This window comes from Colias philodice, chromosome 11 (genome assembly GCF_061535455.1).
Source record: "Colias philodice isolate Cphi_HAF_F1 chromosome 11, ilColPhil1 Martin Lab GWU primary, whole genome shotgun sequence".
NCBI classification, from domain to species: Eukaryota; Metazoa; Arthropoda; class Insecta; order Lepidoptera; family Pieridae; genus Colias; species Colias philodice.
This window is the reverse complement of record NC_143096.1, coordinates 5,245,040-5,271,846: the sequence shown is the minus strand read 5'-3', so window position 1 is coordinate 5,271,846 and position 26,807 is coordinate 5,245,040. Positions and strand designations below refer to the sequence as shown.

The following is a 26,807-nucleotide window of genomic DNA, read 5'->3' as shown; positions in this document are numbered from 1 at the left end:
CGCTCGCCGTGCGCCTTCCGAAGTCGCGCACCCCACGGACTACGATCGACCAAACGAACAAAAAGCTTTTTAACCTCTCCATCGACCTTAAATACCCATAAATTAGCGAACGAAACGTGCGAGCTTTGTTCCCAAAAATGACAATCAGCCTCAACTTTACTCCATTTCTTAAAATGACTTTCAATATTTAGTGGAGTCCCCACGAGTTTAGACCCCCTTTTTCACTATGATTCTTAGAGCTAAATTGTACCAAAACCTTCTTATACACAAGAAACGACTGAAACTTTCTACTCGCAGCGTTTAAAAGTTTACAAGCGTTTGTTATAAGAGTTTATACTTTTACACCTGACTTTTGGATTTTTCTTTAACCCTTCTAATAAAACTTTCGACACAGTGTACCTAAGTGCGACCAAGTTATTTGAATACGAACGTAATTTCTAGTGTAAAGTGTATTAATTATAGTACGTTGTTTCTTTATTAATAAGTGTGGCCCGTAGTTTAAACATTATTTATTATAGACTTAGTGAGTGTCTAGTGTTTTAGTGTAAACGGTACTTAGTGATCCAATAAATCTTCAATAAATTGGTAAGAAATTATTCATAAAATTTAAATATAATCTTATTATTTAGCATAAATTTATAAAAGAAATAGTATTCTTTATTTTATTTTACATTAATAGTCTTATAAACATTTTAGACATCAAAGAGGAAAGGTAATATAATATCAGTATAGTTAACATTATAATTACGATAGACATACACAGTTAATTAGATAAGTAGTTAAATCTCGGCATAATATTGAAAATTTACATAAGAACGTATTAATTTATTAGTTATCAAGCGTGCTCATTTACTGAAAACTTTACAGTTAATTTATTATTAACTGTTGGGTGGTAACGAGCGCTAAACTTAACTATGAGGCATTATTCCCTTTGTCGTGACCATTATGTATACTATTTACGTTAGCGTTTACATTATATAACTTCTAATAAATTTTGGGTATTAATTGTTCTGTTGTTATAATAGAAAACTTTATACAAGGTTATGCTTGCTATTATACCTACTTTGTTACAAGGATAACACTAAAGAGATGTAAAATTCATTAATTAAAAAGTAATCTGCCTAGTAGAAACTTGGAGAACGAGGTTGAGCTTATTTTAAAGGAAAAAAAGTATTTTGTTGGGGTTTAATATAGTAAATTAATTCTACAATCTTTTGCTGGCGCAAGCACAGGAAATGTAGCAAGTAATTCCTCTATTTGTTAAGAATAATAACAAAATGCCTTGATTTAAATAAACAATCTACTGAAAAAAAACGCGCAATAAGAGACACAATTTATTGTTTTTGGAAACTTGGATTAAAACTTAAAACATAAGAGCATTTTATAAATTTACTATTTATAAACAAATAAGGTTTAATTACCTAGAAATATAAATATTATAACTACGCGCAAGTTAACGCTATAGGAGCGCCTCTCAACGAATTCATAAACTTTGTATAGAGAGTTGTCTTTCAAGAGAGAACAGTGTTTAAGATTTTAAGAGCTCTTTATAACATTTTAAACTAGAAAATAATTATAAATTACTAACGCAAAGAAAACTAATGTCAATCCACGCTACAGAGACATGGCTTCAAACTTATGTGTCTAGAGAATTACCTTGAAAGAATATTGCGATATTATAAATCCCTAATTTATAAATAATTTCAGTTTTCAAGGAAAAGGAAAGAAGGAGTTATGGGAGCTTTGTTATTGAATTAATCAACAAAAGACTTTATAAAACAAATGATGCTGAGGTTATTATGAGCTAGAACATGATCAGCTTTAAAACAAAGTTTTGAGGATAAAAGATGTTTCGGAAATTTAAACACAATATTATTTTATATTATAATAGGTAGGTATAATTTGATTCCTGCGCTTCCATTTCACGTTTAACTTGATATTATAATACGAACATAATATGATATGAAATTACTTACTATAATAATTTATACATAGATGCATCCCAAAAGCAATATCTTACCAAACATTTTCATCGTTTTTAGATTCAACAGACAGACAGAGATTCACTGTCTCGATCGACGCTTAAATATTTTGATATTTCAAATTACATCTCATAAAAGTTTTGTATGAAACTGTTGTTTTTCATTTTCTGGTCTTGAAGCGAAATGTTTCTTAATATTATCTATCTATAGCACTTTTCGATTTTAGAAACGTTATAAAGTTGCTAACTAGAAGTGAAGAAAGGTTAAATAGGAACAAAAGTCTCTTTAAGCATAGTACAATGCGATCCAATTATACTCGTTCATACTAATAACGCATTCTTTCTCAGCTCTATTATTTTTTGTTTTAAACTGCATGTTTTATGAATATTTAAATGTAAATATTCCGTACTGATTCTGATATTAAATCAACAAAGAATTTAAAATTATATGTAGGTACAAAAAAGCTCAACACACATTTCAAATGAAACTGTGAAAATCTGCATTTTAACACCAAAAGTTTTAAGTACTTCATATTAATAGTACAAGAACTAAATAACGTCAAAGTGTATTGTATTACTTCCTTAAATCCTAAAATAATTGCATGTGATGTTTATACACGCATGAGTGTTCTAGTCACAAGGTAGGTGGGGCCGAATGCACATTATGTTATTCGCAATATTTTGAATGAAAACAGAGCTATTATTATATTGTCACCAAGTAGCTGTCACGGGCGCTATAGCAGAGAGATCACATTATATTCGGTCTGTGCCAAGTCCAATGACATCGTGGATATTTTTAAAACTATTATACAATGCCAAATAGCGCTTTATATCTCAAATATTATTTCTGATGTGTATCAGTCATAATATTACTTTTACGAAGTAAATAAAGGAAGTAGGTAAAATATAAGGCATCATAATAAGCTTTCTTTTTCATATTTTGTCATTTCATATCTAGATCGCAGACCGCACTACCGGAACTTTAAATACTATTAATATGATGTAAATAAGCGACTATCCTACTTCCTACTAATATTATAAATGCGAAAGTTTGTGAGGATGTGTATGTATGTGTTTGTTACTCTTTCACGCAAATACTATGGAACAGGTTGCAATGAAATTTAGCAAACTTATAGAGGGTAACTTAGATTAACGTATGGGATAGATTTTATGCCGGTAATCCCACGGGAACGGGAACTATGCGGGTTTTTCTTTGCAAACGCGAAAAGCTAGTAATACACTATTTTCTAGAATACCAGTGATAAGGCAGCTAGGTTCAATTCATTAATAGATAGTGACATTCTCCAATTGGTCGTACCAAGAAGAGATATTCTGTGACGGTGACTCAGAGTCCAGTTGACATTTGATAGTCACTCGATTACTCAGTACTGGACATCAACCACGTAAAGCCGATGATTGAAATGGAAACGTAGTCACCTATTGCGGAAATAAAGTATTAGAGATTAATTTGTACCGTTATATTAAAATTCTGCTAGGCATTTGCGAGATATCACTAAAATTATCACCTTTTTTCTACTATATTGACGCATTATTCATGCAATATTTCAATGAAGTAAAAAGTCAGAATGTAATCGAATAAGTCGAACGGATTTTTATGAAAAAATAATATTGATAAAGGTATGCTCTTTTAAAATGAAAAACGTATTCTCTTGATATTCAATGAGTGTATTTAAACGTGGGCATTATATCGGAGCCGCGCTTGAACAAATAAACAGTCAGTTGAATGCTATTGACATGTAAATCGTAGTGATCCATTGAAATGTTACATTATTTAGGCCTGACCTTGAGTTTTTTAGAGGACGCAATTTTATTTTTTTGATGTGTAGGGGGGGTCAGTGTGAAGCTAAAACCAAGTTTGTGGGGTCGCCACCCTTGTCCCATGGCCGCCATCTTGAAAATAGCGGTTGAAATGGTTTTAACGATATATCTCTTAAACTATTTATCTGATAATAAAACAATTTTAACATTATTTGTTGCAAATTAATTTTTCTACAACTTTGATTCAGTAACTTTTTGTCGTAGAACTATAAATAAAAAAGTTATAAGTGAAAATGTTCAGAAATTAGAGATGTTTATATTTTTCAATAAAACTTTTTTTTTATAAGTTTACGAAGAAATTATATCAGACCATTTTTGTAGATTGTTTTTCGTAGAACAACTTTTATATACAACATTTTTTCATTACGTCAATAGCTAAGGTTTTACAGCGCTCAGAAGTGAGTACTATTTTTCAGTAGTAACTATACATAATAAATTGGCTATTGGCTCTTTTCCCAGACTCCACAACAATGGAAGCACACTGCAGAACATTTCAGCCCTGCTTTTCGACGTAAAAAAAACGCACTTCCAGACTCTACCTCCTGGGTTGTGGGGAAAAGATTCAATAATTAATTATTAAAAATATTGTAAAATTAATTATTAAAAATATTATTATAACAAAAATAAAATAATTACTGGTGACAAATTATTATTAGTACACACATAATATATCGTATTCTGTATAGTAAAGAGTACTTAAAATAGTACTCACTTCGGATGGCTGTAAAACCTTAGCTATTTACTTAATGAAAAAATGTTGTAAATAAAAGTTGTTCTACGAAAAACAATCTACAAAAATGGTCTGATATAATTTCTTCGTAAACTTATAAAAAAAAGTTTTATTGAAAAATATAAACATCTCTAATTTCTGAACATTTTCACTTATAACTTTTTTGTTTATAGTTCTACGACAAAAAGTTACTGAACCTAAGTTATAGAGAATTTAATTTGCAACGAATAATGTTAACATTGTTTTATTATCAGATAAATAGTTTAAGTGATATATCGTAAAAACCATTTCAATCGCTATTTTCAAGATGGCGGCCGTGGGACAAGGGTGGCGACCCCAAAAACTTGGTGATAGCTTCACACTGACCCCCCCTACACATCAAAAAAATAAAATTGCGTCCTCTAAAAAATGCGACCCCAAATGTAACTTTTCAATGGACCATAGTGAAATAAAAACATTCCGTAACTGATGTGTTAATACAAGGTTAATACGTAATAAATTGAAACAGTCAAATGTGCGAACGTCATCCGGTCATTAAATGAAGAGATAATTTGCTTAACTCCAGACGCGTAGACGCCTGGACGTGTAGCTCATGAATTTGTAATGGTTTAGTTGACATATGATTTCATTCGCTTCCTGGCTACAGATAACATTAAATTATGATTATTTTTATAAAATACACAATTTCAAAATACAAATTATCGATAAAAGTAGATCTAAGGTAGGTAATTTTACATACTGCAAATAATAACAAAAACAAAAGCATAAAAAGTCATTAATGTATAATAATTAATAATCGTTACGTTTAGGTATATTTACTTTTATCGTTACATTACTCTACTTTTTCGCACTTCATACGAATATCTAATATCTAATATCTTATATCTTCAGTCTCGGTTCGTCACTCGATCGAGGTGAACGCGTACTTCGTAATAAGTTGCGTACTGAGTCATCGCGTGCGGTATCGGCTCACCGCGGTTACCGTTAGGTTTCTACCTGCGGCAGCCGCGCGTCGGCCTTTGAATTAAATAATGGATACTGATAATCTAATCCATTCTGAGCGCGAAAGCGTTAATATTACTAATTTAAACCACTCAAATTGTCACGAGGAACTTGACGATACCTCAGAAGACATACAAGTTTGTTCTGAGACGCCGAATAAAACTATTGGTGAGCATAAACCAAGTAAAAGAGGGAGGGATGAGGATGATTGGAATTTAATTCAAAGAAAAGAAAAAAGATGCAAAACTAAGATTGTGGAGGATAAACTTCAAGTTTATATTTCTTCAAAAGAAATTTTACCGAAGCAGTTTTCTTTAGCTAAATTATTTAGCGGTGAAGATATTTTGGATGTTGAGAGTGTTAAATATATAAACCCCTATAGAATTAGGGTTGACGTGTGTAACGAGAAGATGGTGGAAAAACTTGAAAAGTCTAAAAAGTTTCAAGAAATGGGGTGGAGAATTCAAAGGGCTATGGAAGTTAATTTTTCGTATGGCGTTATAAAAGATGTAGATTTGGATTTAAAAGAAGAAGAGATTATTAAAAATATTTCGTGTCCAGAACCGGGCGAGGTATTTTCCGTTCACAGACTTTCCCGCCGAAGTAATAGCGAGAGTTCAGGATGGAAGTCGTGCGAATCCATTCGCATTTGTTTTAAAGGTTCTTACCGCCCACCCTATATATCGGTAGATGGATTGCGAATCAAAGTAGACCCTTACGTATTTCCCGTATCACAATGTACGCGCTGCTGGAAGCTTGGACATACTAAAAGCAAATGTGTGTCCTCAAAAGTAGTATGTCCAAAATGTTCTGAGAACCATCCTAACTGTGATACATCAACATTCAAGTGTGCTAATTGTGGAGGAAAACATATGTCTTTGTTTCGTTCTTGTCCGTCTTACCAAAAGGAAAGAAAGCTTAGAGAGTTGATGGCGGAGTATAACTGTACCTATAGAAGAGCACTTTCTCTCTACGTTCCGTCGGATTCTACTAAAAATAAGGTCTCACACTCTGCTGATAATGAAGATTATTTCCCCATAAATGAATACGTCGACGGTAATTCATTTGATGTTCTGCCTGTTGAATCTATTCAGGTAACGCCAAGTCGGAGGTCAACGTACGCGGATGTCGTCAAAGACTCATTTCTATCGAAGAGCAGAAGGAGTAGAAGCTTTTCTCATACACCAAAAAGGACAAATATTTTTAAAGAGTTTATGGATGTTGAAACGTCCTCAAAAGTAGAAGAATCAGAAGTAAAGAATACAACAGAGAATAAGGAGAAGAAAGACGTTAAGTTCAGTGAGCTTTTAAGCAGGTTAAAGGACATAATCTTCCTGAAAGGAGCCACATTTAAAACTAAAGTGCAAAGTGTGATTAGAAGTTGTATTGAATGGGTAATGCTTGTAATTGTGGAAAATATTTCTGATTGGCCAATCTTACAGTATGTTATTGATTTATTGAATATTACAAATGTCTGTAACTAAAAACAAAATAAAGCTTAATATGATACAATGGAATGCTCAGAGTATTCGCCCAAAAGCTAATGCATTAGAACAGTTACTGAACCAAGAAAAGATTCACATTGCTGCTGTTAATGAGACATGGTTAGAGCCTGAGAGTGAGTTCAGAGTAAGTGGCTACAATATTTTCCGTAAAGATAGGTGTGACGGGTATGGTGGTGTTGCTTTAATCGTTCACCGGTCAGTTAGAGCAACTTTAAAATGTGACTTAACTAATATAAGGTCGGGTATTGAAATTGTAGCTATTGAGATATTTAATTGTGAGGGTATAAAATATGTTGCGTCCATATATTGTCCCCCTTCGATAAATACAAATAAATCAGATTGGGATCTTCTTTTTAGTAATTTTGATAAGAAATGTGTGTTATTAGGCGATTTTAACGCACATAATACAAACTGGTCAAATAAAATAGACACGCGTGGCATTAATATTCAGGACGCTATTTTGGATAGTAATCTCATTACGTTGAATAATTGTAACACTCCCACGCGTTTAAAACTTGTTAATAATAATTTGCAACAGTCCTCGCCGGATATATCCCTGGCTTCTACCGATATAGCTTTAAAGTTGAAATGGTCCATCTTAAGTGAAAATTTAGGTAGCGATCATCTTATCATTAAAATAACTTCGCAATGGGATAACACACGAGGGCATTATACTTTGCGCCGTAATTTTAAAAACGCGGACTGGTCGTCTTATACATTGTTTTTAGAAAAAGAATTTGATCACTGGGTATTTTCTAATGAAGATCCTCAATCGTTGTATAATAACTTTATTAACATTATTAATTTAGCTGCCGATTTGTATATTCCATTTGTTAAGCTAAGTCACAATCCAGCAAGTAGTTTCAAACCGAAACCTTACTGGAATGTAATCTTATCAAAGTGTGTAGCAGATCGACGGTTAGCTCTTTCCACTTTTCGCCGCAACCCGACTCCACATAATTTTGCAAAGTTACAAACTAAAGTCCGCGAATCTCAACGCTTGATACGGGAAGCGCAAAATCGGTCACGCCACGATTTTTACTCTTCTATTGATGGCCAGTCTAAGTTAGGTGAAATGTGGCATAAGATAAGCTGGTTGAAAGGCATCAACACATCGCGCCCTTGTGTCGATAAAGAGAGTGCCGATAATCTCTTACAGAATTTGACACCCGACTCGGCCGTCCCTAAGGATCCTGTTTTTGACGCTGGCATGACTATTTTGGACAACCAAATTTCCATGCAGGAATTAAAGTCTTGTATGCGTCATAAGGACTCGACACCAGGAAGTGATAATATTTCATACTCTATGCTGGCTCATTTACCTGAAAACGGACAACGAGTTTTACTGAAGTTATTTAATGTTTTTTATTCCTTTGGCTTTGTACCATTACAATGGCGAGATATCACGATTGTACCTATTCCAAAACCCGGTCGAAATGATCAAAGTACTAGTTCCCTTCGTCCTATATCGCTTATTTCTTGCCTCTGCAAAGTTTTTCATAATATTCTTCTTAAACGCTTAGAGTGGTATATCGAAAGAAACAATTTTTTCTCTCCTAATACTGTTGGGTTTCGCAGATGCCGTTCTACTCTTGATAATTTAAGTAACTTAGTTTCGCGAATACAAATGGGCTTTTCTCGAAATGATATTTGCCTCGCTACATTTGTAGATATAAATAACGCATATAATAATGTCGATGTATTAAGTTTGATTGGAATTATGCAAAAGTTAGGAGTTAGCCCCAAAATATGTCGATATATTTGGAATTTTTTGAAGGACAGACGCTTGGAAATTAGATCTAATTACTTTTCTGTTCGAAGATCTACCTCTTGCGGCCTAGCCCAAGGAGACCCTCTTTCTCCACTCCTTTTTAATATTGTTACCATAGATATTTGTAAAAATATAAATAATGTGTCTATTTCACAGTACGCAGACGATTTTGTTCTTTTTATTAATTGCCGTAGCGCGGAGTATGGAAGATTTCACTTACAGAGAGCATTGGATAAATTAGTCGAACTATTGTGTGCTATTGGTTTAGACATTTCGATCCATAAAACAAAATTTTGCATATTCAAAAGGGGTTGGCGTAGAGAGTCTATTAATCTTTTCATTGAAGGTATCCCAATACAGTCTGTTGATAGCGTAAAATATTTAGGGGTGTGGCTTGACCGATCTTTGCGCTGGTTCACTCATATAAAATATGTCAAAGAAAAATGCTTCAAGTTGTTAAATTTTTTCAAAATGATCGCTGGGTCGGATTGGGGCATTCATCCAATTATGTTAAGACACATTTATATTGCAATGATTCGAAGTAAGTTAGACTACGCGTGTGTTCTATATGGTAATAGCTGTAAAACTAATTTAAGTATTCTGGATAAGATACAAAATCAATGCATGCGAGTTATAGGTGGTTTTATTAAATCAACGGCTATACATGTTATGGAGAATGAGTTATCTCTTCCTCCCCTAAGGGTGCGTAGATATTATTTAGCTGGCAAGTATTGGCTGAAAAGCAAAGCTTTTTATGATAATAATATAGTTGATATCATAAATGAGTTGAGTAGTCTTTGTAAAAACGGTTATTGGGCCCGCCGTAATACTCCTTTGTTAGCCTTGGTTCATGATTTGTTAAAGGAAAAGCCTATGCATTCTAGCAGTCAGTTGGATATGTTTACTTTACAAACTTGGGTCAGCAATGTGGATCTTTGGGATGTGTTGGAACTGGATATCAGGGGTATTAATAAACCAAAAATGAGATATCAGCCTCAAATGTTAAAACAACTCGCGATAGAGTATTTAAATTCCAATTACTCAGATTTCTATCATATTTACACAGATGGCTCGAAACTGGGCAACTCATGCGGCCTAGCTATTTATGATCCTCAGTTGAACTGCTCCGTTCAGTTGCACATTAATTTTTCAATTTCTATCATGCACGTTGAACTGATTGCTATTGCAGAAGCTATTTCATATATTAATTCATTGGGAGATGGTAAATTTGTTATATTAACAGACTCTAAAAGTGCTATATATCACCTGGCTCGATGTACCTCGAATTTTCGAGGCACACCGATTGCCTACAGCATTTTGAAAATGCTGTGGAATGGTTCCTGCAATAGTAATCAATCAATTAAGATACAATGGATCCCTTCTCACGTGGGTATTCCTGGCAATGAAAAAGTTGATTCCCTTGCCAGGACCGCAGTTACGGAAGGAGTACCATTCACGTGCCTGCCATTACACACCGATTATTTCTATTGTTTGCGAGAATTTTGTGGTCAGATGTGGAAGGAGCATTTCGACGAGAGATCGTTATCGAAAGCGATTTGGTATAAAACCATTCAGCCGCACATTTGGCCATATCCTTGGTTTACCAGTTCCAATTTAAGTAGATCTGAAATTGTAATTGCTCTCAGACTTCGTTCTGGACATATCCCACTAAATATGTTCACATATCTGATGGGTAAATCGTCATCCCCCAATTGCAGTGTGTGTAACATAGTGGAGGATGTTTACCATATTATGGTGGAGTGTGTCCGGAACGAGGCTGAGAGATCTGCTGCTGAGTTGAACCTTAGATTGTTGGGCAATGTTAATGTTTTTTTGGCGCTTCCTTCTTCAAAGGAAGCTAGATTTATTTACAAAATTGTTAATCTTGGTATTAAGCGTAGATAGTTGTTTTTTGTAATGCCAATGAGGGTGGCATGATCATGCTTGATCAAACCCTCGTTAATAAAATAAAGATTAAAAAAAAAAAAAAAAAAAAAAATCTTATATCTTATACTCTTATATATATTATAAAGGCGAAATTTTGTAAGGATGTATGGATGTATGGATGTATGGATGTTTGTTACTCTTTCACGTAAAAACTACTGAACCGAGTACAATGAAATTTAGCACACATATAGAGGGTAACTTGGATTAACACATAGGATAGTTTTTATCCCGGAAATCCCACGGGAACGGGAACTATGCGGGTTTTCCTTTGCAAACGCGGGCGAAGCCGCGGGCGGAAATCTAGTAATACATATTATTGTCTCTAATGTTTTAAACGAATACAATGCAATAAAAATGCTATATCAATAAAATCTAGATACTACTGTTATAATTTGTCTTTAAAATAAACTAGGTAGGTAGTATATAATGGAAATAAAACACAAACGTTACAATAAAGCAGCTTTATTTTGGATAATTTGAATGCCAGCATCTCCAATATCTGTATTAATTAAAGATAAACTGCACAATGGATTGTTTCCGATTCAATTTTTAAATCCAATTTCACGAAATTAAAGCAGTTTTCTTTTATTTTGACTAGTCAATAAATTATATGTTAAAATGTATGATATATTAATGTTTCACCGTATTTTATGCAAATATAATTTTTGAAAGCCGTTACAAAAATAATATTGTAAAAAAGCGTCGATTGCGCGATACCTAGAACAAAAAAATGGCATACGTAGATTTCCAGGTCATAAATATTAAATGATACCCGGATACAAATCACAAGAGAACTAGCCTTTCCTATCTATGATACAGATACACGAATATATTGAGTACTAGTATGATGCATCGGTGTACATAACGTATATTGATGGACTTGTAAAATAATCCCTGTATTGTAATTTCAGTGAGAGTAGGCGTATCTAATCTGGAACGGCTTCGATCGATATTGCGGATGTAATTGGATGCCAAACTTGGATGGCTATTGTTGAGCTAACAAACTAAAAATCTGCATAAAACTATAGAGATATATATACAAAGTTCATACCTGTTATAATAAATGGTGTGTGTACTGCTCTGTAGGGCTTGTTAGATGGACTAAATAAATAAGTTATTGAAATCTCATAGCATATGGTTTGACACTCATCACTCAATTTCATTTTTAAATAATTAAAAAAGAGGTAATTAAACTCTTCAATTACTCCAGTAAATTGTTTGTTATATACCTACATTTCAAGCAAATGTAGCGTAGTGCTTTTTAACTTTCGAGATTATTTTGTGGATAAGTGAAATATTACGATGGATTAGCGTGTATAGAAATTTCTATACACGCTAATCCATTCTAATTATTAGAAATAAAAAATTTACTCTGAAATAGAATTTTATCAGACTCAAACTTAAACATTTATTTATTCAATTAGACTTCTTCTAGGAGCACTTTTGAAACGTCATTACATATTTTTAACATTTACCACCGACTACACATTGTATTTTAAGTGTATTGACTAAAAATTCTGTTCCTTATGTCTATCATTATATCATAATATTTAGAAGTCTTGTACAATTATTTGATGATGATCACTAAATGAGTGTATTCAGATAGAAATAAATAAAACAGACTAACATTTCCTTCCAATATATCACACAGAATACGTTATTCTGCTCCGGAAATTTGTATTTATGTTTTTCTTTAATATAATAGATTACTATTAATCTTCAATAACTTTTAAAGCGAATCTACATTACCACGAGTATTACGAATATGTAACTGTCAAAAGCTTATTAGATTAATCATAAAAGATATTGTAAATATTATTGGTTCTGGCATTTGCTACACTCATACTACACTTATGACTCTTTATAGAAATAAGCAAAAATAATTGACTACCTACTAGGTGGCTGTACCTACAGCTTTAAAATAAAGCTGAATACACATTGTGTTAATTTGAAAATTGGGAAATGGAATTTGTACCTGCTGAAAAGTAAAAGGAAAAGAATACATGAAAGAGTCTATTGCCAACGTAACGTTACTAAGATAGCTTGCTTTTAAAAATTCAAATTCAAAATTATTTTCTCTGCTACACACGTTATAGCGGATTTTTACCACAGAACGTGGGTATTACAATAAAATAAATTTACTTTGCGATCTGTCACGCATAGAAATAATTTTTAAAGCTAAATTCGCTTTAAAATGCTTTATACACATTTAATTATCATTTTCCAATGTCAAACACAGAAATGAACAAAAATGCGCGAAGGTATATTCTATACAATATAATAATATGTTCTTATGTACAAATAATATTTATTCTTATATAACCGATTGGTAAGCACCCCATCAGTAAGCACCCCGTCAGCCGACCTCGTCATCGTTGGAGAGATGAAGTCCAAAAAGACACTCTTCAAGAAGAAAACCTGGGCACTAAGGCGCAAAAACTGGAAACTTTTGGTGTCGGAGGACAAGATCCGCTTTGGGTCGTTGCGCCGTTGAATCTGAATCTTCTTATTTAGCCATGACTAATACTGAGTAGTAGGCCTTTTGCGGTAATTTCATGATGAAGCCATGATATTTTATATCATATACCTACTTATTTAACAATAAGAGATCTTAGTGATAGATTAGGTAACTGTTGAACTGAAGAACTAATGGAGAATCTGTGCCTGAAAAATGACGGCTTTTTTTTAAATATTATGATTAAATAAGAAACTTAATATCCATAAAGCCTCTATATATAATATTTCTACAGAATTTTATATAAAACTCTTTTAAAAAAAGAATCCCATTGTATAATAGTAGGTCTCAAAATGTAGCGCATATCGGCAAAAGCGGAACAACGAGCCATCAGCACCCATTTTACCAAAACATAATATGAGCGCGTGAAGGCGTGAGGCAAAGCCTATTATAATACATGCATATAGTATAATTGGTTGGAGTTAATCTTGTTACATTCGAGCAGTCAGACGTCACTAATTACAACTTCTGTTGGGGTTTCTAACCAAATTAGTGTAATATGAACCTGAAAATGACACATTATTGAATTAAATTATTGTTCCTCGCTCGATATTTAGCATTTTTCACACTTTATTATAAACAAGTTAACAATATCAATCAAACTAATTTCATAAATGGTTGTTTGTCAACTTATACATACTTATTATAATAAATTTTCATCGCATGTTTTTTCTCAATTTATTCCAAAATGTTCATAGTGATAAAACGCTCCCGGGTGCAATCTAATTATGACTTTTACCGAAAATGAATACTGAAACCACAAAATTAACAATTTGATGCTTTTGTACGTTACGGATTTATGAGGTCATGATTGGATTAGTGATTTATGCTCAAAATTTCATCTTTATTTCTTTAGCATTTTATGAGTGCCAGAGGGCAAAATTATTTACTCTGCAACTTATTTCAACAGATGAAATACTTATTCTTATTTTGAATAGTATAAAAAGGTTTTAATTGATTTTAATAAAAATATTTATCAAAAATGTAATTTCCTGAAGATAATATTAATAAATATCTGAATGATTAACACAGTAGAAATTCATAATTTAACTTTTTGAGATAAAAAAGGAGGATTTACATTTCAAGTGAAACAGAACAATATAAAATGTGTAGATAACTACATTAAACAAAAAGACATCTTATGAAAATATAAAAGAACATTATCCGATGTATGAGGATAAACTGAGCTATAGTGAATTTTGGTCGTCTATTATTTGCAACCCGTAAGCGGAAGAATGCGGAAATCTTTACACACCACACAATTGACAGCAAACAATATTTTCCCCATCTCATAAATCGCCGATACGTGTCACTTTTGCGAGACAGTTGAAGAATAAAAACGAAAGGTCGCAGCTTGAGGAAGTGTCTTAAGAGTACGAAATAAACAGCTGAGCTTGAAACCCGGCCGCAGGTGGCACGCTATATAAATTTAGATTGTGACTCGGAGCGTTCATTGTCACTACTACTCGCCAAGGCCCGATAATTTGTTGGCCCATCTTTACCGCGACTACGTATACAATTACATAAGTTCAGTGTTACGATAAACATTCCGCCCAGGGGGGTAACCGGCATCTCTTATAGCAAGCTTATTATAACATTACTATGTCTTTTCGTACCGTGACACCCTTAACGCAAGCTTGTTGCAGCGTTAAACTGATTTTGTTTTTCTAGCAATTTTGATGACGTCACTCGTAATAGTTCACTCAATTATTGGGACCGGTGCGAACTGCGATCTATTTGACAATTTGACAGTTATCACTTATCAGATAATAATAGAACTTTACATCGGCTTGTTCGAAGAAAAGGCTTCAAACCTTTTCGTGTTACACCTAAATAGTAAACAAGTGCGTAATCATCACGAGTCCCTATGAGATATGGGGGCATCATATGAACAATTTGAAAATACAATATAACCTACAGATTTATCTGTGTAAGTACCATATAATGTAAGTACCATACCCAATGCAAATCTATTTAAAAATACGTCTGTATAAGTACATATTCTCCACTTGTTATTTCTCTGTATAATAAAATGCAACTCTACTTATTCCCTAAACATAAATTTTATCTAATACTTAATGTAAATCTATAAAAGATTGTTTATTATTTCTTCATGATTCAATATATTTTATCATGTTATTATTTACCTATATAGAATATAAGACTATAAAAGTAAATCTACACTCAAATACATTACCCATATTATACTTATGTAATCTGTTGTTAAGGATCTCATTTAATTTTGAGAAATAAAACCATTATTTATTTCCAGATTCTACAATCAATTCCGAGCACTAGGAATAAGATTACCCAGAGTAACCACATGGAAGCATTGATAGTAGTTATTCAAGAAGCCATAGTGCCAGCGCAACATGAATATATTTTTTTCAATAGGAAACAATATCATACTTTCAATGTTTAAGTGCAATAAAAAACATTTATAAATCCAAAATCTTTATTTAGTCCTTTTTATTTATTTATTGACAAATCATTTGCTCCTTTACTTCTCTTGATATCATTTATATAAAAAAAGTGATAAAACATGGAAGTATTCGAAATTAGATTCAATTCTATTTAGCTTAAATATTTATTAAAAACAATTAGGTAGATATATATAACTCAAATCCAAATTTGTAAGTAAATAGCATATTAAAAACACCCTTGATTAAAAAAAATTAAGTTTTATTTATAGTACCAGCCTTTAAAACTTAAAATGCAATAAACAAAAACTTTATATTTACATCACAATGAATAATTCCTATACTAATAGATTAATGGTATTTATATTTTTATTTTAAATTTAAATCAATTATTGTATTTGCATAATAAAGAGTAGATAAATAATTCAAAAACTTGCAGTACTTATACATATACTTTTAATTTCATTTTTATTAAACTTAAAATGAAAACAATGTAGGTACCTACTATATTAAGGTACAATTTAATTTTTACATTTTCAGATGTATGATACAAATATGAATATTTTAAGTGTAGACATGGTGGCGCCTCCCCCAACTTGAAGTTCTCACTACCACATGATCATCTCCCAAGCCGGTACTTCCTTGTTCAATGTTTGGGCAAGCCGGCAATCAACACAACTGTGAAAGATAAATTCAAATTGGATTTAAACTGATTCTTTGTTGCTTTAAAATTTAATAAGTACATTTAATATGTTTACTTTTATTATTAAAGGGCTTGTCATGGTATATGTAAACGTCTAAAAAGAAGTTTTTTAAACAATGTCGGTATGGTTTGTTAAATACCTTATTTGTTAATAATTTTTCAAGTATTTCAACGTTTTAGTTGTTTATCTTGCAATTCTTAATATTGTATTAAAAATAACTTAAATGTGTAGGTACAATGCCTTAGAAAACTTTTAATATAAGTAGCTTCTAACCAAACATAGATAGGTTTGCTTATAAATTAATATAAATATTTACTTTTGACCAGCTGCTCTAGTTTTTGTGAACTCCCAAATCATTTGCACTTATACTTTCAGAGAATTCTATCAACTTCGTCTCAGCATAACTTTTAACTCGTTGGGAGTTATTTATGTACCTTTGTCTTTGTAACTTCAGGGTCAAGGAGCTTCGCGCACTCTGCACAATGTTCTGCTGTAAGTTAAATAAAAATTACTTCAATTAAGTAACAATAATCAAAACAGACGAAATCATGCAAAAACCAAAACTTTATTCGTAAAAATATATCTCTGTAGTCTGTTATCATAAATCGTCCTTACTCGTACTTTATCTTACCTTGCTATTTCAATATTGCTTTTTCGCACTTTCTCATTTATCCAGAGATGAGATTCACATATTTAAGTTTAAGTTTATCTGAAATTTTAGATAATAATATGAATTATGAGGACAGTGACATGACATTTTGATTTTTGACGTTTAATGTTCGATACAAATCATTACGACTTGGCCTAAAAGCCTCGTAGCCAAGCTATTAATCTTAAAAAAAATAGACAAAACTTCGGAATTCATTCGCTCTTTGGACATTGTAGGCAATCGTATAGTAATCATGTTGAAAAGGCTCCCGGTAGCAAAATAAAGTAAGATTATTTTGTGAACTCAACAAAACAAGGTTGTTATTATAAAAATGGCGGTGATTGAAAATTAAACGTCAAAAATCCAAATGTCATAATCACTGTCCTCTTATTATTATCTAAAATTTGGATAAATCAAATTGAAAAATTGCGAAAGATAAGTAAGCATTAAAGAATGCATGAAAGAGGCATGAAAGAGCAATTGAAATAGCAAGGTAAGATAATATACGAGTAATAAATATATCTAAAACATTGGACGATTTATGATAACACAGATATATTTTTACGAATAAAGTATTGGTTTTTGCATGATTTCGTCTGTTTTGATTATTGTTACTTAATTGAAGTAATTTTTATTTAACTTACAGCAGAACATTGTGCAGAGTGCGCGAAGCTCCTTGACCCTGAAGTTACAAAGACAAAGGTACATAAATAACTCCCAACGAGTTAAAAGTTATGCTGAGACGAAGTTGATAGAATTCTCTGAAAGTATAAGTGCAAATGATTTGGGAGTTCACAAAAACTAGAGCAGCTGGTCAAAAGTAAATATTTATATTAATTTATAAGCAAACCTATCTATGTTTGGTTAGAAGCTACTTATATTAAAAGTTTTCTAAGGCATTGTACCTACACATTTAAGTTATTTTTAATACAATATTAAGAATTGCAAGATAAACAACTAAAACGTTGAAATACTTGAAAAATTATTAACAAATAAGGTATTTAACAAACCATACCGACATTGTTTAAAAAACTTCTTTTTAGACGTTTACATATACCATGACAAGCCCTTTAATAATAAAAGTAAACATATTAAATGTACTTATTAAATTTTAAAGCAACAAAGAATCAGTTTAAATCCAATTTGAATTTATCTTTCACAGTTGTGTTGATTGCCGGCTTGCCCAAACATTGAACAAGGAAGTACCGGCTTGGGAGATGATCATGTGGTAGTGAGAACTTCAAGTTGGGGGAGGCGCCACCATGTCTACACTTAAAATATTCAAAGAAAATGTAAAAATTTAATTGTACCTTAATATAGTACCTACATTGTTTTCATTTTAAGTTTAATAAAAATGAAATTAAAAGTATGCATAAGTACTGCAAGTTTTTGAATTATTTATCTACTCTATATTATGCAAATACAATAATTGATTTAAATTTAAATTTAAAATAAAAATATAAATACCATTAAACTGTTAGTGCAGGAATTATTCATTGTGATGTAAATATAAAGTTTTTGTTTATTGCATTTTAAGTTTTAAAGGCTGGTATTATAAATAAAACTTAATTTTTTTAATCAAGGGTCTTTTTAATATACTATTTACTTACAAATTTGGATTTGAGTAATATACCTAATTGTTTTTAATTAATATTTAATCAAAATAGAATTGAATCTATTTTCAAATAATTCCATGTTTTATTACATTTTTTTATATATAAATGTTATCAACAGAAGTAAAGGAGCAAATGTTTTGTCAATGAATAAATAAAAAGGACTAAATAAAGATTTTGGATTTATAAAATATGTTTTTAATTGCACTAATACATTTAAAGCATGATATTGCTTCCTATTGAAAAAAATATATTCATATGTTGCGCTGGCACTTTATAGCTTCTTGAATACTATCAATGCTTCCATGTGGTTACTCTGGGTAATCTTATTCCTAGTGCTCGGAATTGATTGTAGAATCTGGAAATAAATAATGGTATTATTTCTCAAAATTAAATGAGATCCCTAACATAAGTATAATATGGGTAGTGCATTTGAGTGTAGATTTACTTTTAAGTGTTTTATTATATAAATAATATAACATGATAAAATATATTGAATCAAGAAGAAATAATAAACAATCTTTTATAGATTTACATTAAGTAGGTATTAGATAAAATTTATGTTTAGAGAATAAGTAGGGTTGCATTTTATTATATAGAGAAATAACAAGTGGAGAATGTGTACATAAACAAACGTATTTTTAAATATACTCTTAAGATTTGCATTGGGTATGGTACTTACATTACTTTTATCTTACACAGATAAATCTGTAGGTTATAATTGTATTTTAAGATTGTTCTTAAGATGCCCCCATATCTCATAGAGACTCGTGATGATTGCGCACTTCGCAATTATAAATTATTTACACGATTCTTCTTAAATCAAAAGGTTTGAAGCCTTTTCTTGGAACAACCCGATGTAGTTATGTTAATTTTGCATTTTTTATATAATAAATGTATTATCTTCTTTAAAAGCTTCATTTATTAAATAGATTTCCAACTACATACGTTTCACTTAAATTTGATGTGTATTCTTTTAATAATATTCAAAATAATGTTATAAAAGTTCCATATTTACAACTTCACTAAAATTGCTTAAAACTGTCATTATTGACATTATAACAAGAATGCTAAATGTCAAAGAGAGCGTGCCGGTTCCAATTTTTCGATTGACGTCTCGAAACCGCTCGAAACAGTCTTGTTGCAATTGGTTTTCATATGTTTTAGAAGGTCCCGGTGCCAAAAAAGTAAGATTATTTTGTGAACGCAACAAAACGTACCCATAATAAGACTGTTATTCTAAAGGTGCCGGTTACCCCCCAGGTCAGGATTGACGAAGTCTTAAAACATTTGCGTATTTTGCTTTAAATTTGTCAGGTGGCACTAAATTAGCTCGATTGAAGTTATTTTAATTTTATTTACTTCAAATGTTGTAGCGTTTTTTTTTTCACTAACAGCAATATCAATAAAATATGCCCTCGGTACTTCTATATTTATGTAAAACTAGCTTTCCACCCGCAGCTTCGCCCGCGCAGTCAAAGAAAAACCCGCATAGTTCCCGTTCCCGTGGGATTTCCGGGATAAAACCTATTCCCGGGATAAAAAGTAGCCTATGTCCTTTCTCGGATATCAAAATATCTCTAGACCAAATTTCATGCAAATTGGTTCAGTAATTAAGGCGTGATTGAGTAACAGACAGACAGACAGACAGAGTTAATTTCACATTTATAATATAAGTATGGATTTTGATCAAATTAGACTCGCGGTTGTATTTTCAAATTATATATTAAAGATAATGTAGGTAAGTGGAAGACATTGATTCTGAAAGGATTCTGATATTAAAGTGAGTTCAATCAAGAGCTTTATGAAAATTATGTATTATGAGATTTATTTAATTGGTTATTTTTACCTGATACTTCATAAGACGAAATGACATCGTATTTATTTTTATCAACAAGGCAAAGTATTCTAAGGGTTCACATTTTATTAAGTTTCAGTCGGTACCAATTACGTTATTACTATTTAAATGCATAAATCGGTTTTGGAATTCCCTGAAACGGTTACCAAAAATTACCAAGTCTTTAGATACAGCGGGAATTCTCTCTCGGAGCATTAACCTTGACTCTAGTTGAATGACAATTGCCTTGTTAAGGAAGAAGTTATTTTACCCTATTTAAAATATTATAACCTTATTTACTTTTAATTGCTTGTCATTAACATTTAATAAGCCAACATGAAGGAAAAGTTAGTAATATTAAACTTCCAGCGAACACAAAAGGCCTAATCAAATTATAAGTTTGTAATAACATTGTTTTTCGGCATAATAAGGATCTTAATGTTTACAATTGCTTGTCTATTTATTGTCCGTAAGATTATTAATTATATAATGTCGTAGATTATTTACGAATATTAAGGTTTATTATAATTAAAACGATAACGATAAACGATCAAAGACCTTTCATTAAATCTGGCTATATTTTGGGCAATATCATACTATTACACCCTGTATCCACATTGTACCCGAACACATAGGTAATTCTATTGTCAAGAAAAATTGATTTCCGGAATGCTTTTATATTAAAATAGAAATGTGTCCGAATATTCGGCATCGGAATCTTTGTTACATAATATTATACATTGTGGTATTAGTTCAGAATCCATCGCCCATTTTTGCAAGTGATTACTATCAAGCTAATTTTCCGTGAGTAGCTTTATTTTGATGAGACGCCCAATAATTTCCTATACGAAACTCTCGATTGTGGTAGCTAACAGAGGTAACAAGGATACAATTTTTTGATTTGATGGTTCTCAAATATTTATTACTAACAGATTTTTTTATTTTGTTCAATCTCAAGATAATTATCTAAATTATTCGAAAAAATATTTATCCTACAAAATCTATGGTTTGATCAAAGAGTCCCCTCTTTCCAATGTGTATCGATACGAGGTCATCATAAATGATTACTAACCAGCTGATTTTTAGGGTTCCGTAGCCAAAATGGCAAAAACGGAACCCTTATAGTTTCGTCATGTCCGTCTGTCCGTCTGTCCGTCTGTCCGTCTGTCACAGCCGATTTACTCGGAAACTATAAGTACTACAGTGATGAAATTTGATGGGAATATGTGTTGTATGAACCGCTACAAAAATATGACACTAAATAGTAAAAAAAAGAATTGGGGGTGGGGCCCCCCATACATGTAACTGAGGGATGAAATTTTTTTTTTCGATGTACATACCCGTGTGGGGTATCAATGGAAAGGTCTTTTAAAATGATATAAAGTTTTCTAAAAAACATTTTTCTTAAAGTGAACGGTTTTTGAGATATCAGCTCTCAAAGTCGTAAAAAGTATGTCCCCCCCCCTCTATTTTTATAACTACGGGGTATAAAATTCTAAAAAAAATAGAGGTGATGCATGCTAATTAACTCTTTCAACGATTTTTGGTTTGATCAAAGTATCTCTTATAGTTTTTGAGATAGGTTGATTTAACTGTAATTTATTATATTTGCTGCTACGGAACCCTTTGTGCGCGAGCCCGACTCGCACTTGGCCGGTTTTTTTGTTTTCACTTAGTTAATAGGTATTTATATAATTCAACAGACATTGTCCTACAAATTGCGTAATAAATATTTGAGAACCATCAAATCAAAAAAAAATTATCCTTGTTACCTCTGTTAGCTACCGCAATCGAGAGTTTTGTACAGTAAATTATTGGTCGTCTCATCAAAATAAAGCTACTCATGGAAAATTAGCTTGATAGTAATCACTTGCAAAAATGGGCGATGGATCCTGAACTATATGTTGTAATAGAATGCCACAGTATTGTCAAGTCCTAATCGAATGATCCTATATTCATCGATAAATGTGGTTAGCACGTAAGCCATGAATGAACTATTAAGCTGTAAATAAACTGATGTAACATGGGAACCCTCGTAACTCTAAAGTTTAGTGTCATAGTATGACGGTTATCAGATTTATGGCGCTATAAAGAACTTATAGGGAACATGTTTGTCCCGTAACTTGAAGAACTTTATGGTTTCTTAGAGTTGTTTTTGACTGATATAAATCTATTGTAATGCAAGTTCCTTTTATCGTTCTTTGTGTAATAATAATAACATGTGGAATCGAGATACTGGTGTAATTTTGTTTAAACTCACTTTCAATATAATTAACTACTTTTTTTACGAATTAAGTATCCCGAAATTATCCACACATTGTCTTATTGTACTCTATTTTATAGTTAAGTCCAAATTTTTGTAACATGTAGATAACTATACAAAAAAAGTGCCGGAGGGCACAGTAGACAGATAGTAATTCATACGAAAAAAGTAAAAAAAGGAAGCATTCTACAGTTGTGCTAGAAATCATCGTTTACAATGATGATCAGAGCAAATGCTGACAAGCAATGTGTGCAACTGAGCAATACAAGTGAAATGGGATATAGGAAAACGTTATGGAAGTGAATATTGCCTTCAGCAGCGGCTTTGATTTCAATCAAACATGTCTGAAATTCTACCATTTGTTGTGAATATGTGTTTAAGATTTATAAAGATAATATGATCTACATCACAGTGATTCAAATTCGATTTAAATAAACTGTTATTCTGGAATTTACAATGAAATGAAATGAAATGAATGAAAATGAAAAATACTTTATTGCACACTTAATACAGGATTATAAACTAAGAACCATACAAGTAACAACATGTACAGAGGGCGGTCTTATCGCTGTAAGCGATTTCTGCCAGACAACCCGAAAATTTAGAAGGATTACAATAATTATGGTGGTGGTGCATTACAAACTTAAAATTTTGATATGAACTAAAAGAAAATGAATAATAAATAAATATAAAATATAATTATAACCTAAAGAATAAATATACATAAATAATAAATCTATAAATAAATACATCATAATATATATATTATATATAAATATATACATACAAATATATACATACATACATACATGTGAAACTATAAAAAAAATATGGGCAAGGAATAAATTGAGTTAAGTAATTAAAATAGGTAGTTATAATATAATTAAGATTACAATTGAGATAGATATTGCTTTAATGCATTTTTGAACACAGTTATTGACTGAGCACGTCTTATCGATTCTGGAATAGAGTTCCAAAGGTTGATTGCAGTCACAGTGAAGGAAGAATGGAAGAAATTGGATCTGTGGGTAGGGATGCTTAAGGTAAGTAGATTAGAGGAACGTAGGGTAAGGCTATTTTCACCGAGGAATTTAAAATTTTCTTTTAGGTAACATGGGGTTTTAGGATCAAATAAAACTTTGTACAACAAATGCAGAATATGAGCATTCCGGCGGACGCGGATAGGAGGCCACTTGAGCTTGGCTCGGAATTCGGACACATGATCATATTTGCGTAGTCCAAATATGTAACGTATGCATACGTTTTGGAGTCGCTCAAGGGAGTCAAGTTGCTGTTCGGAAAGGTCAGGATAGGAAATGTCAGCATAATCTAGGATAGGAAGGAGTAAAGTCTCTGCAAGCGATACCCTTGTAGGAATGGGCAGAAAATTGCGCAATCGACGAATGGAACCTACAGCGCCATACATTTTTTTCCGTAGCGTCTCTATTTGCACATTCCAAGACAAGTTCATATCAAGATGGAGCCCAAGGTTTTTAACAGACTCACTAAATGGAATATGTGATCCACCAAGAATTAGCTTTGGTAAGCTGTTCCAATCTAGTTTGGCTGTCATTTTGCGGCTACCAATTATGATGGCTTGAGTCTTAGCCGGGTTAACAGTCAGACCGTAATTGTGTGACCAGGTAGCTATGGTATCTAAATCAGCATTTGTACGTTGTATAGCTTCTGAAATTTCGGAAATGTCTGTATGCGAGTAAATTTGCAAATCATCTGCATACATATGGTAGGGAGAAGTTAAATTATAGGAAATTGAGTCAATAAATATTGAGAAAAGGATTGGTGACAACACGCTACCTTGAGGGACACCGACACTTAAGTCACACCACGACGACAGAACGTCATCAACTTTAATACGTTGCCGGCGCCCCTGAAAAAAGCTACGGAACCATTCAATGGCTGCCGATGAAATATTAAGAGAGGCAAGCAGACCCAGCATAATATCATGATCGACCGAGTTAAATGCGTTACTAAAATCTAATAACGTGAGAATTGTGAGCTGCTTGTTGTCCATTGCTTGGCGAATATCGTCGGTGACTTTAACGAGTGCAGTGGTCGTGCTATGGCCTGGACGGAATCCGGATTGGAAGGGATTGAATAAGTTCTGTTTATTTAAAAATGAACACAACTGTTGTTGAACAAGTCGTTCCAGGATTTTAGAGAGGAAAGGCAGGATTGATATAGGACGGTACTCATGAAAGGATGAAGGATTAGCTTTTTTTGGAAGTGGAATAATGAAAGCTTCTTTCCAAGCTTTGGGAAATGTGCAAGAGGATATGGATTCGTTAAGGATGTGAGTTAAGATAGGAGCTACAACTTCGAGGATAGGGAGGATCATATCACGACCAATACTGTCACTACCAACGGCTTTCGAAGAAATGGACATAATGCTCCTCTTAACATTATCAACGGTGAATTGACTAAAATTAAACGGTGGCAGGTTCGGGGCCGATTTTGATGAAAGGAGCCGTAGTGTGTGAGATTTAGTATTTGGATCCATACTAACTGCAGCATTGGAGAAGAAGTTATTTAATAAATCAATATTTGTATTAATGCTACTAGTTTGAGACGATTTGCCGATCCCTAAAGATCTCAAAAATTTCCAAACCTTAGCGGGCTCACCGTTTTCAATCGTTTTGTGGATGTAGCGCTGTTGTGCATCCCTACACATAGTATTACAGCGATTGCGAATCACCTTAAACCGTTCTCTATTAATATCGGAGTTGTCGGTCTTCAGTTTTGCCTTAGCACGATTTTTCTTATTTAATGCAGATTTTATGTCATTAGTTAACCAAGGTGCGGGAAGGTGCTTCAGTTTTACTGGACGTAGCGGTGCATGCTTATCGTAAAGTTGAACAATTAGCGAATTAAACAGATCAACTTTTTCATCTACCGACGATGCGTTAACTACGGATGACCAATCTGTTTGTTCCGCATCGTTGCAAAGCAATTCTCTGTTCAAACCCCCAAAGTTACGCTGCATAATGACTTTACGTTTGGGCTTAGGAGGGCGGATGTTATAGGAAAGGAATAATAAGTCGTGGCAAGAGAATCCGTCCGCAGGAAATTGCCCAGACTTCAGAACGTGGTTAGGAGAGGAAACTATGATGAGGTCAAGAAGGGAAGGAAGTGAGTTAGGAGAGTGGTGAGTTGGATTTAATGGCAGAAGGTGGAAATTATAGGAGTTTATAATGGAGAGTAGTTTTTTAGAACGATGATCATTTTTTAAAAGACAGGTGTTAAAATCGCCCATAAATATGACATGGTCATAGGAGGGAGCAAATTTTTCAATGAGAAGGTCAAAGGAAGGGAAGAAATTAACAGTAAGGTCATGGCTATAAAAGACACCGAGCAGGATTTTGGAATGGGAAAGGGAGATCTCGAGAAGAAGATGCTCAGCCTCATCGTGTGGTGGGGGTTGGGAAGAGGCGCTTATTAAAGTGAACGGAAGGTGCGAACGCAGGTAAATAGCAACCCCACCACCACCCCTACCAAGGCGATCATTTCTAATGAGTTGGAATCCGGGAAGGGAGTAGGAGATTGAGGATAGGCAAGGTTTCAACCAGGATTCGGAAATGAGAATAGCATGGAGCTCGGGACAATCAAAGGATGCAAGGAGATCTGGATAATGTGCCGGGATGCTCTGTGCATTTATGTGTACAACGTTAAAATGTTTTTTGGAATTAGAAAAAGTAGAGGATAGTGCTGTATTAAGAGAAAAGGGAGAAGTACTGTGGTAACTGCAATCAGTGCTGGACTCAGAAGAGCTGAGAGAATCAAAAGTGGCAAGACTACTCAAACTGTTGTTTACAGACATTTTAATATGCTTATGTGTATGTATTAGTATAATATTATAAATATAATTAAAATAGAATAAATAAATGGAATGAAAATAAATAAATGTTATTAAAATAAATTATATTATATACTAAACAATGGATTTGATACTAAATATATAATAATAAAATAAAAATAGGCATAAAAAATTTACCTATGAGATACAACAAAATTTT

At 32.6% G+C, this 26,807-nt stretch overlaps 2 protein-coding genes and 2 long non-coding RNA genes across 4 annotated transcripts in view; 3 read left to right on the top strand and 1 right to left on the bottom strand.

Moving 5' to 3' along the window:
• Positions 1–487: 487 nt before the first annotated feature.
• Positions 488–26,807, top strand: part of Stacl (SH3 and cysteine-rich domain-containing protein) — a 157,935-nt gene continuing 131,615 nt past the window's right edge. The window contains exon 1 of the mRNA XM_089700749.1: positions 488–585. The gene's annotated coding sequence lies outside the window, so the exon portion shown is untranslated. The remainder of the gene's footprint in view (positions 586–26,807) is intronic.
• LOC149484562 (uncharacterized) lies at positions 9,300–10,733 on the top strand. Its single transcript, XM_089700891.1, has one exon. The coding sequence runs from the start codon at positions 9,300–9,302 to the stop codon at positions 10,731–10,733; it is 1,434 nt and encodes a 477-aa protein (XP_089557017.1).
• Positions 16,201–17,192, bottom strand: LOC149484561 (uncharacterized). The gene is made up of 3 exons (XR_016316274.1): positions 17,046–17,192; positions 16,731–16,904; positions 16,201–16,388 (listed from the first exon to the last, which is right to left on the bottom strand). It is a non-coding gene; the product is annotated as an uncharacterized LOC149484561 (long non-coding RNA).
• Positions 17,269–18,484, top strand: LOC149484560 (uncharacterized). Its single transcript, XR_016316273.1, has 3 exons — positions 17,269–17,556; positions 17,710–17,883; positions 18,226–18,484. It is a non-coding gene; the product is annotated as an uncharacterized LOC149484560 (long non-coding RNA).

Bases quoted from the DNA above. Each gene is read 5' to 3' on its own strand.
- LOC149484562 (XM_089700891.1), top strand. From the start codon at position 9,300: ATGATCGCTGGGTCGGATTGGGGCATTCATCCAATTATGTTAAGACAC.